The sequence below is a fragment of the Scyliorhinus canicula genome, chromosome 18 (genome assembly GCF_902713615.1).
Source record: "Scyliorhinus canicula chromosome 18, sScyCan1.1, whole genome shotgun sequence".
NCBI classification, from domain to species: domain Eukaryota; kingdom Metazoa; phylum Chordata; class Chondrichthyes; order Carcharhiniformes; family Scyliorhinidae; genus Scyliorhinus; species Scyliorhinus canicula.
Genome location: NC_052163.1, coordinates 112,838,041 through 112,850,717, shown reverse-complemented (window position 1 = coordinate 112,850,717; position 12,677 = coordinate 112,838,041). Strand labels below are relative to the sequence as shown.

Genomic DNA, 12,677 nt, shown 5'->3' with positions numbered 1-12,677 from the left:
TGGTGGTTAGCATAAATGCTTCACAGCTCCAGGGTCCCAGGTTTGATTCCCGGCTGGGTCACTGTCTGTGCGGAGTCTGCACGTCCTCCCCGGGTGTGCGTGGGTTTCCTCCGGGTGCTCCGGTTTCCTCCCACAGTCCAAAGATGTGCGGGTTAGGTGGATTGGCCATGCTAAATTGCCCATAGTGTCCTAAAAAGTAAGGTTAAGGGGGGGGTTGTTGGGTTACGGGTATAGGGTGGATACGTGGGTTTGAGTAGGGTGATCATGGCTCGGCACAACATCGAGGGCCGAAGGGCCTGTTCTGTGCTGTACTGTTCTATGTTCTATGTTCGGGCTGTTGTATCCGGCCCACCTCTGGGTCACATACGAGGAGCAACATTTCTATTTCGAGTCACCTGAGGAAGCGCTGGACTTCGCGTTAAGGAAAGGACTGGTGTCGGACTGAGAACTTTGAACTTTGAATTTTGCTGTAACGTTTATTTTTTGAAAAGAGTTGATGTTTAGGACTCCCTGGGCAACTTGCTCTCCGCTCTATACCACTGTACCACACCACCTCTGCTGGGTCTGTGCTGTCGGTGGGACAGGGCGTATCCAGGTATGGTGGTGTCTGGGACTTTGTGTGTAAGGTATGATTCCGTCAGTCTGTGGGACAGCTCTCCCAGTTTTGGCACATGCCCCCAGATGTTAGGAGGATTTTGCAGGGTCGGCAGGGTTGGGTTTGTAGTTGTCATTTCCGGTGCCTAGGTTGAGGTGAGGTGGTCCAACTGGTTTCATTCCTTTTAGAACTTTTAGCAGTTTTGATACAATTGAGTGGCTTGCTCGGCCATTTAAGAGTGAACCACATTGCTGTGGGTCTGGAGTCACGTGTAGGCCAGACCAGGTATGAATGGCAGATTTCCTTCCCTAAAGGACTTTAGTGAACCAGGTGGGTTTTTACGACAATCGACATTGGTTTTGTGGTCACAATTAGACTAGCTTTTAATTCCAGATTAATTAATTACATTTAACTGCTGTGGTGGAAGTTGAACCTGTGGCCGCTGAGCTTTCGCCTGGCTCACTGGATTACTAGTTCAATGATATTACCAATACACCACTGAGTCCCTACAAAAGTCACAATGCCACATTACAATTCTGGGTTTAGAGAATTATGATTGCTGCATTAGGAGTTTCTTCACTTTTTTTTTCTTAATTTGATGCATTGAAAACCACAAGGTCCTGAAGATGTGTCTCTTTCATCTTTTATTACCCTCTATGCATCACTTTTTTAATACATCCCGGCTTCCTGGATTTCTACATCCTTCATGTTGGCCACTTATTTTTCACATAATCCTACAAATTTACAGCACAGACAGAGAAGCACTTTGGCCCATCATGCCTGTGTTGGCAGTTTTATAGAGCAGTGCTTCACCTCACACCCCTGTCTTTATTCCATAACCCTGTGGGCTCCTCACCCTCCGCTACCTGGGCAGTGTCACTTTTTAAAATCTCTTCTGTTTTCTCGAATTGAAAGCAGAAGCTGCAAAGACCAAGAGAAAACGGTTTCGTATTCGACACAGAAACAACCAACAGATCTTCAGGGGTATAAGAACATTGTTAGGACCATGTTCAGGAGACTGTACCCCAGATTCTTATACCCAGAGTATCCAGAAATACTCTGGATCTAACCCCATGCTGTACCATTCCTGGGAATATTTGATGGGGACAGTGCAGAGGGAGCTTTATTCTATATCTAACCCCGTGCTGTACCCGTCCTGGCAGTGTTTGATGGGGACAGTGTAGAGGGAGCTTTACTCTGTATCTAACCCCTTGCTGTACCTGTCCTGGGAGTATTTGATGGGGACAGTGCAGAGGGACCTTTGCTCTGTATCTAACCCTGTGCTGTACCTATCCTCGGAAAGTTTGATGGGGACAGTGTGGAGGGAGCTTTACTCTGTATATAACCCCATGCTCTACCTGTCCTAGGAGTGTTTGATGGGGACAGTGTGGAGGGAGCTTTACTCTGTATATAACCCCATGCTGTACCTGTCCTGGGAGTGTTTGATGGGGACAGTGTGGAGGGAGCTTTACTCTGTATCTAACCCCGTGCTGTACCTGTCCTGGGAGTGTTTGATGGGGACAGTGTGGAGGGAGCTTTACTCTGTATCTAACCCCATGCTGCACCTGCCCTGGGAGTGTATGATGAAATGAAAAAAATGAAAATGAATATCGCTTATTGTCACAAATAGGCTTCAAATGAAGTTACTGTGAAAAACCCCTAGTCGCCACATTCCGGCGCCTGTTCGGGGCGGCTGGTGATGGGGACAATGTAGAGGGATTTTGAAATGGACTTGTTTGACCCTTTGAAAAGTGTATGTAAAAATTATATTGAGACCATGGTTTGGCTCCCTCCGTATTCCTCTTTTTGACCTTAATTCCCATTCGTGTGTGGGAGGTATTTTAGATTTAATAACAGACAAAAGGTGCAAATGTCCAAAATTACCACCTGTCTCCATTCCTCCTCTGCAGTACTGGTGTTGACAGTACTGTCTGTGATTGGAGAATTGAAGTGTTCTTGTGCTGTCATGACTGATCTGACTTAATGACTTAATCTCGTGATGACAGTTGTCCCATTTAATGTTCAAAGAGCTGGAGCCATTGGGAGAGCCTGTTGGGAATTCAGGTGTGTATTTGTGTATTCCTGACTTTTTCCAGTCGCTCCACCATTGGCCACCTGCCTGCCGCCTTGGCCTGAACTCTGGGATCCCTCCATAAACATCTCCACCTCTTTCTGCTCCGTGTGAATTATTTTATAACCACTTTGACCAAGCTTTTAGTCAACTGCCTTGACATCTCTCGATTCACCTCGATGTCGGTGTTTTGTCTGATTACATCCCTACAAAGCACCTTGGGACATTTCTAATCTGAGAGGCGCCATATAAAGGCAAGTTGCACTGTGATTTCCCATCCTGGGTACATGCCTGCAAGCCCAGCATTTACTCTCTGATGGGTTCATATGTGAGCAGGAACCTGCCTTATGAAATTAACTCTTCATTTCCCCTCTCCAGAATCAGCACTTAGAAGAAAGCCTTCGCCTCTCTCCCCAACTCCAATTTGTAGCTGAAAGTGGCAAAGACATCAGCCCCCTCCAATGGCCTCAGCTATTAAAAAGTGTGAGTCCACACAATGTGAGTGCGAGGGGTGGGGGGTTGTGATTGGAGGTGTTACATTGATGCGGAGCAGTATGGATGTTCATTAGAACAATCATTAGTGAGAAGCTTGGCAGATTTCTCTGTAGCATTAATCCAGGGCAGAGATGTCCTCTATGACCAGCTGCACACTGAACCTGGATGTTTTGTGCCGTGTCAGGCTCTGTTCTACTTCTCGCTGCTCAGTGATGTGTGGCAACAGTTGCGAGGTTTGGGATGTAGATGTGCATTTATAAATAGCATCTACCACAACCTCAGAATACCCCAAAGCATATTAGACCCAATTCAATACTCCAGCCTCGTCACGGTTTTGATGTTGTGATACGCAGCAGGTAGACTGCGCATAGCAAGATCCCACAGACAATGCGATGATAACCAGATAATGTGATTTAGTGATGTTGGTTGAGGGATGAATATTGGTCAGGAGGCTGGGGAGAACTCCTCTGCTGCTCTTCTTTTCAATCATGATATGGAAGCTTTTATATCCAAGATGGAAGGTGGAACCACGGTTAAATGTCTTTTCCCAAAGATGAGGGGCTGGATTCTCTGCCCCGCCGAGCCACAATTCTGCCTCAACCCGCTGGTGGGATTCGCCCTTACGTCGGCCGGTCAATGGGGTTTCTCATTGTGGGGCAGCCCCACGCCGTCAGGAAACCCCCAGGCGCCGGCAAAACGGAGAATCCCGCCCATAGGCCTCTGACAGTGCAGCAGTCCCTCAGCCCTGACCCTCTGACAGTGCAGCACTCCCTCAGTACTGACCCTCTGACAGTGCAGCACTCCCTCAGCCCTGACCCTCTGACAGTGCAGCACTCCCTCAGTACTGACCCTCTGACAGCGCAGCATTCCCTCAGTACTGACCCTCTGACAGTGCAGCATTCCCTCAGTACTGACCCTCTGACAGTGCAGCACTCCCTCAGCCCTGACCCTCTGACAGTGCAGCATTCCCTCAGTACTGACCCTCTGACAGTGCAGCACTCCCTCAGTACTGACCCTCTGACAGTGCAGCGCTCCCTCAGTACTGACCCTCTGACAGTGCAGCACTCCCTCAGTACTGACACTCCGACAGTGCAGCACTCCCTCAGTACTGACCCTCTGACAGTGCAGCACTCCCTCAGTACTGACCCTCTGACAGTGCAGCACTCCCTCACTACTGACCCTCTGACAGTGCAGCACTCCCTCAGCCCTCACCCTCTGACAGTGCAGCACTCCCTCAGTACTGATCCTCTGACAGTGCAACACTCCCTCAGTACTGACCATCGGACAGTGCAGCACTCCCTCACTACTGACCCTCTGACAGTGCAGCACTCCCTCAGTACTGACTCTCTGACATTGCAGCGCTCCCTCAGTACTGACCCTCTGACAGTGCAGCGCTCCCTCAGTACTGACCCTCTGACAGTGCAGCACTCCCTCAGTACTGACCCTCTGACAGTGCAGCACCCCCTCAGTACTGACCCTCTGACAGTTCAGCACTCCCTCGGTACGGACCCTCTGACAGCGCAGCGCTCCCTCAGCCCTGACCCTCTGACAGTGCAGCGCTCCCTCAGCCCTGACCCTCTAACAGTGCAGCACTCCCTCAGTGCTGACCCTCTGACAGTGCAGCACTCCCTCAGTGCTGACCCTCTGACAGTGCGGCACTCCCTCAGTGCTGACCCTCGACAGTGCGGCGTTCCCTCAGTACTGACCCTCTAACAATGCAGCACTCCCTCAGTGCTGACCCTCTGACAGTGCAGCACTCCCTCAGTGCTGACCCTCTGACAGTGCGGCACTCCCTCAGTGCTGACCCTCGACAGTGCGGTGCTCCCTGAGTACTGACCCTCTGTCAGTGCGGCGCTCCCTCAGTACTGCATCGCAAGTCTGTGGAGCGGGCCTGGAACTCGTGACCTACTGATTCAGAGGTGCGAGTGCTGCCAGCTGAGCCACAGTGGGGAAACCCATTCCAGTGCCTCATGGTCCTGCAAATTGATCCCAGAATGTGAAGGCGGGTGAACCCAGGAGTTGGCAAAGGTGAGTTCTCCAAAGCCATGTTGATCAACCTCCAAATGATCTGGGATCGCCATGACCCCTGACCTCCATCGGCTCCACCACCACATTCCTGTGCTGTTTGTGGAATCTTGCTGTGTGCAAAAATGGTGTCCACTCTTGGCCACATAACAAATCGCTGCCTTTTAAAGTAAGCCAACTGGAGATAATTGTTCAAGGCATGCAAGTCTCTTAACTGAGAAACTGCAGTTTGTCCCTCTCTGCCAAGTAATAGCTCATGTGTCACACTTAGAAGACTCCAGCTGTAACACATGATCTCCATGGCACACTCCATAGGGTAGAGGATATTTCAGGCAGTGTCACTCAGCTCCAGAAAGATTATTTTCACTTGGATTCTTTAAGGCATCTCGAAAGATGGCTCAGTCTGCGCTTAAAAGAAAGAACTTGCATCTCTACAAATGGCAACACCATAATGACAGGAGAACCTGTTTCAATATTTTGATGTTTGATAGCTTCTGCTGGAGCCCAGCTCGTGGGAAACTGTGTCGGTGTTTGTGAAAGTGGCTGAGGGAGGGTGGGGGTGGGGGAAGAGAAGAAAGATTGCAAATGAGCAATAGCAAAAAAAAAGGATGGAAAGAAAGAGAGGGAGAGTGGGAATGTGAGGGCAGGGAAAGGGAGGGTGTGTGAGAGAGAGAGCGAGAGAGAATGACTGAGGAAGGGTGAGTTTGAGACGAGTGTGAGGTGAAGCAGAGGATGAGGGAGCGATGGAGAGAGATTACTACGAGGATGAAGTGGGAACCGAACACTTGTCGAAGGTATCAAATTTCCTGGTGGTTAGTTAATGATTGGATGAGGTGTCAGCCGTACCAATGGACTGACACTAAGTACTGCAACCAGAGACCCTGACATCCTGTATCTCAGTCAAGAGAACAACAGACGGGGATTTTGTACAAAAAGCAAAAATACCACTGGGCAGCGGGAGATCTGAACGAGAAGATGGTGCCGGAGCTCAGTAGGTCAGGCAGCATCTGGGGAGAGAGCACACATCAGATTTACATCCCAAGGGTAAGACGTTGCAGACAAACAGCCTTTAACAAGAAATGGACCAAGAGGGAAGAGGAGGAAATAAAACAATCCCACACAACACCGTTACACAGGAAGGATGAATTCCTGGGTTTCCAGTCCAGGAGTGAAATCTGTTTCTAATTGATTGGGGGCTGGGGGTGGGGGCGGGGTGGGGGGGGGGGGGGGGGGGGGGCCGCTGTGCGAAAAGGGAAGCAGGTTCAACAGGAACTTTCAAAAGGGAATCAAAGGAGGAACCGTTGCAGGGCCACGAGGGGAAGTGGGCCGAAGTGAATAAATCAAAGAGCCAGCCCGGGGACAATGGGCTGAATGGCCTCATGTAAGATTCTGTGATGCTCGATGGGCACCGCAGGGGTTGGATTGTTTTTTTTTAAAATTTAGATTATCCAAAAGGGGCAATTTAGCGTGGCCAATCCACCTACTCTGCACATTTTTGGGTTGTGGGGGCGAAACCCACGCAGACACGGGGAGAATGTGCAAGCTCCACACGGACAGTGACCCAGAACTGGGATCGAACCTGGGACATCAGCGCCGTGAGGCAGCTGTACTAATCACTAGGCCACCGTGCTGCCCTGGGGTTGGATTGTTTTATCAATCCTACTATTCACACATTGATTTAATGTTTAAAAAAAATAATTTAGAGTACCCAATCAATATTTTCCAATTGAGGGGCAATTTTAGCGTGGCCAACTCACCTACCCTGCACATCTTAGGGTTACATAGAACAGTACAGCACAGAACAGGCCCTTCGGCCCTCGATGTTGTGCCGAACAATGATCACCCCACTTAAACCCACGTAACCCGTATACCCGTAACCCAACAATCCCCCCATTAACGTTACACTACGGGCAATTTAGCATGGCCAATCCACCTAACCCGCACATCTTTGGACTGTTGTGGGGGCGAAAACCATGCAAACACGTGGAGAAATTGCAAACGCCAGATGGACAGTGACCCAGAGCCAGGGTCGAACCTGGGACCTTGACGCCGTGAGGCAGTAGTGTTAATCACTGCGCCACCGTGGTGCCCTTGATTTGATATTTGTAAGTTTCCGTTTCTCTTTTGTTATTTTTGGGCTGTGCTCCTACTAGGAGCGGCCCCTTTTGAATTTGTCCCTTCATCAAATTTCTGTTAATCTATTTAATTGTACTGCCCAATCCCATTGTGCACTGTCAGAGGGTCAGTAATAACATTGTGTGTAAGGTTCTGTGATTCGCTGCTTCCAGAAATACGTCATCGAGGTGGCGGTGGTCGTTAAGAAGTTTTTTTCCTCGTTCCTTTGAACACTGCTTGGTTGGGAGATAGGAAAGTGAGGCCGGTTGACTGTCTTGCGTCATTGCATTGTGATAATGAAGAGGCTGTTTGCTCTTAAATGAACTGCATATTTGGGGAGGGCGATTGAGGATGAACATGTCAAGTGAACGTCAGTGGGAGCAGAGCATGTGAAGGAAGGTGTGTGATGCTGAAATGCCAAGGTTGTAGCTTCTTTTCACTCCTAGGCGGAACCTTGCGGAGGCGATGGGGGTCCTGGCTGCCGGCTGGAGAGTGGCCCACGTCGCCTCTTTTTGGGATGGCCCACCGCATCTGGTTCCACTCCGGCACTTGACAGGTCAATAGGGTGCCTGACCTGGCAGCAGGGCCTTTCCCCAATGGATTCAATTGCTGTGGACGCGGGTTTTCGGCCGGGGTTCCTACCCACCACCCACCTGCCTGATTCAATGCCCCCTGTCACCAAACGTGCCAGGGGTTAGGGCATCCAGGTTCCTCCCTTACAGGAGCAAAATAAATACTGCAGATACTGGAAATCTGAAATAAAAGCAAACCGCTGGAAATATTCACCAGGTCGATTCTGAGGTAATCTTTTGGGGTGATGACCTTTCATCAGAACTGAACATAGGGATGTGACAGGTTTTAAGCAAATGCAGAGTCAGAATGTGGGAAAGAAGAAATGATAAAAAGGAAATGTCGGGATAGAGTGGGAGACGGAAAGGCAGGCGATATTAAATGACAAAAAGGGATAATGGTGTACGGCAAAAGGAGATAACGATTGGACAAGAAAATAATCAAAAACAGAATAGTAAATGGGAAAGGCAGAATCACCGACACCAACTGCTGTCCAAAAATAAAATAACATTTTTTAAAATGAGGCAGTTGTTAAGGCCTAAAATTGTTGAACTCCGTGTTGAATCTGGAAACACACCGAGACTTGCTGTTACGACAGCCTGGGCTAGTGCGCGGTCAATTCCAGCCCCGCAGACCCCGGAGTCACAACACAAGTGAATTAACCAATAATTCTTTTGAAAGCACATTGGATCTTTAGCCCTTGACAACCCAATAATTACAGTCACCAGGAACAAATATTAAATATGTAGTGAAACAGTTGGTTCAATTTTCTTTACCACCTGACTCCCAATTACTAACCCCCCCCCCCCCCCGCACACACACACACACACACAAACAGACGCAAGACAGACAAATACAGAGGGGAAGGAAAAGGGTAGAAAAAAATAATAGGGTTTCAGGTGAAGAGATAAAAGTCCTTGCTTCAGTTGATGAGTTCTCTAGTGCACTCACTTCACCATGTGAGTGTGGGTTAAAGTCTCTGCTCTGGATTACAGCATGTGATGACCATCTTTGCAGCTCGGCAGTATCTTGCTCACAGGTATCTCAGGAGAGGCCTCTGGCATCACAACGGCCTGTTTTTGGAGAGGGTTATCAGACTCTGGTCTCTGCTTGCACATCAGCCTCTTTTCAGAGAGAGAGCGTTATCAGTTGCTGGGTTCTGCTCTCTCTGCCAGCTCCCCAAGAGAGAATTATCAGACTCCGGTTTCTATTTCACACCAGCCTTCTTTGAAGTGTGAGAGAGGGAGAGAGCGCTCTTGCACTGAATATCTAGAGAATTAATCAGTTCTTTGAGAGAGGGGTTCAAGCTCCTCCATCCAGGCTTCAGAACCAAACGTGAAACAAACTCCAGCCTTATGACACCGAGAAACATGTCAGCGAGATCACAACCAATCACCAGCAGCGACCGGGCAAAGCACAGCATTTCGAGCCAATTCAATGGCCACCAGCCAAGTCCATCAATCTGAGTCATCATTGATGTCAGTCTAAAACCGTACAGCCCTCTGGGCATAGGTCATGGCTTCCTTAAAGTGACAGGTCCATTAAACATTCATGAATCAAAATGGTAATAGCAAAAAGAAAAGAAAGTTCAAAATGGGGAGCAAACTGGCCTTAATCAGGAGTATCCTTACATATCCAACCCCCCCCCCCCCCGGATGTTTCATTATGAGGTCTTCAAGACATAAACCACAAACACATACCCATCAAAATCATCCCCTGTATGCAAGTTCCCTACCCAGTCTCCGCACCGGTAACTAGCCAGCCTTTAAAATCCGCTCAGAACACGTTATCCTTCCTGGGAATATGTACAAGTTTAACTTTAAATTGTGGAACAATCTTGCGTTCCGGGTTTTAAACATCTCTAAAAATGCAAGTGTGCCAGCACCGATTCATCCTCCAACAGGGTCATCAATCTCCAAAACTCTGCTTGATGTTCTGTGGACCAAAGCGGTTTCATCTGTTTCTGCAACACGTCCAACATGCATTGTATCTCAGTCTCTAGCTGAGCCAGTCTCTGTGGTTTTAATCGAGGTGGATGTGGCTTTCGTGGTTCAGGGTTTCTTAGGTCTACACCATGAGTAGTTAACAGGGTGCTCCCTGGTGTTTCCCTACAACGCCGCCTATACTCTTTCAGTATCTCCAGATAATGCAGTCAGTCTTTCCTGATTGTCCAATGACTGTTTAACCAAATTTCGATGATCTTCCACAGTCAAACTACAAGCGGTATTGTCAATGCTGAGGGAAATATTTGGTTCATTTTTAACCAAAAACACACCAACGCCTCCAGCTTTACATTCCCCCTTGTCCTTCACATGGCTACCTTCAGCAACAAGTGTAGCTGAGGGTTTAATCCTCTCCGAGTTGTCAATTTTGCACCATTCTTTGACAGCTTTTACCTCCTCATCGGAGTTTCTGTAATCACAGCCCTTTCCCATTCGGTAATTGGGACTGAAACGATTTGTACTTTCCAGATTTCATTTGTTCCACTTTACTTCCATAATCTGAGGATGCCATGTTATCGACATCATGAACTTTTTGGCTGTCGTTAACTACCACATGGTTCTCCATTCACCTTCCTCTTAATTGTTCAAAGGAATTGTTCACTGATGATTTCATCTCTTTGCTGCTTGCTTCTGTTACTCCGAAGAGGCACTGTGGACCTTCAAAAGGATGTGGGGGTTAACCAGCCGTTCGCTTAGTATCACTTCACTGTCCTTGTCTTGGCTAACTGATGCCAAGCTATCCTATATATTTTTCTTCAAAGCAGTCATACTCCGGGAAATATTTGCATCTGCAAGAGGCTGTAGCAAAGTAAGTCCAGTATACTTTCTTATTCCAGTTTGCTATCTTCTTTACTATCTTTGGAGGAAATATTTGGTATTTGTTCAAGATCAGTTAGTGACAGGTCTATTTGGTAACAGTTAATTATCGTTACATCATAATCGGAACCAAGATTGAAGTCAAAACTCTCTGACTTACATCCCTGCCGCTGCACTCAAACCCGGACTCCTCTTTCTTATAGTCACCTTCGGCCTGGGAATTTTCCTCTGATATGTGATCGAGGTCTGTCAACATTTCGTTCTTTGTGTCATTTACTGCCCAATAAGTTTTCCTAACTCTCTCATGCACTGCCACTGGCATCTCACGGACATCTATCTGCAATACTTCCTTTGAACTCTCTGTAACCATGAGTGAAGCTACAACCTTCACTTGCGCTAAATCGTTCCCCGAAAGAAACTTAAGGAATCGCTCATAATCATCAGCCGTAATTGCTGCTTGCCTAGCAGTCTTTACTCATGGGTTCTTAGTATAGAAGGTAGGGAATTCTTAAACTCCTCCAGGAGAATAACCTTTCTCAGAGCCTCATAGGTAGTTTCAACTCCTAATGCTCGCACCCACCTATCAAAATTGTTCTGCTTAACCCTTTTGAATTCTGCGTAAGTCAATCCCGGCTGCCTCCTTAATTTCCAAAACTTTTGCCTATCTGCTTCGAGAACCAATTCATATGCATCCAGAATAGCCCTTTTTACCGTGTCATAATCCTTAGACCTCCTGATCTGACATAGACTGATAGAATTTAAAGTGCAGAAGGAGGCCATTTGGCCTATCGAGCCTGCACCAGCCCTTGGAAAGAGCATCCCACTTAAGCCCACGCCTCCACCCTATCCCTGTAACCCAACCTAATCTTTTGCACACTAAGGTCAATTTAGCATGGCCAATACATCTAACCTGCACACCTTTGGGCTTGTACGCAGTCAATTCCAGCCCCACAGGCCATGGATTCACAACACAACTGATTTAACCAATAATTCTTGTGGAAATACACAAACGACTGCTCAATAATTACAGTCACCAGGTTTGTAAGTTTAAACACAATAGTGTTTACTTACAATTGGGACAAATATGAAATATGCAGTGAAACAGCTGGTTAAAGGTCCTCTACCACCTCACTCTCCATTAGCTGTCCCGCTCCACACACACGCGCACACATAGAAGACTGACAAACACAGAAGGGAAGGAAAAGGATGGAAAAAAAGAATGTTTTGGGTGATGCAATAAAAGTCCTTGCTTCAGTTGATGGGTTCTCCAGTGCACTCAGTTCACCATGTGAGTGTGGGTTAAAGTCTCTGCTCTGGATTACAGCATGTGATGATCATCTTTGCAGCTCGGCAGTATCTTGCTCACAGGTATCTCAGGAGAGGCCTCTGGCCCCACATCAGCTTGTTTTTGGAGAGGGTTATCAGACTCTGGTCTCTGCTTGCACATGAGCCTCTTTTCAGAGAGAGAGCGTTATCAGTTGCTGGGTTCTGCTCTCTCTACCAGTTCCCCCAGAGAGAATTATCAGACTCTGGTTACTATTTCACACCAGCCTTCTTTGAAGTGTGTGAGAGAGAGAGAGAGCTCTTGCACTGAATTTCTAGAGAATTCATGAGTTCTTTGAGAGAGGGGTTCGAGCTCCTCCGTCCAGGCTTCAGAACCAAACGTGAAACAAACTCCAGCCTTATGACACCGAGAAACATGTCAGCGAGATCACAACCAATCATCAGCAGCGACCGGGCAGAGCACAGCAGTTCGAGCCAATTCATTGGCCACCAGCCAAGTCCATCAATCTGAGTCATCATTGATGTCAGTCTAAAACAGTACAGCCCTCTGGGATCAGCTTGTTTTAATTGAAGGCACAGGCCATGGCTTCCTTAAAGTCACAGGTCTATTAACCATCCATGAATCAAAACGGAAAGAAAAGGGAAAACCAAGTTTAAACGGGAGGATCCTTACATTGCTTAAAATCTGTTCCATCTCTAACTT

General features: G+C 47.8%; 1 protein-coding gene across 5 annotated transcripts in view; it reads left to right on the top strand.

Annotated features, from left to right (window-relative positions):
* Positions 1–12,677, top strand: part of LOC119953337 (small conductance calcium-activated potassium channel protein 2-like) — a 155,987-nt gene that overhangs the window by 69,718 nt on the left and 73,592 nt on the right. For 3 of the 5 annotated variants that reach the window (XM_038777506.1, XM_038777505.1, XM_038777509.1), the window contains one exon: positions 3,045–3,164. The exons of the other annotated variants lie outside the window; for them this stretch is intronic. In XM_038777506.1, coding sequence (XP_038633434.1) covers positions 3,045–3,164 — 120 coding nt within the window. The remainder of the gene's footprint in view (positions 1–3,044; positions 3,165–12,677) is intronic. 5 annotated transcript variants of the gene reach the window in all.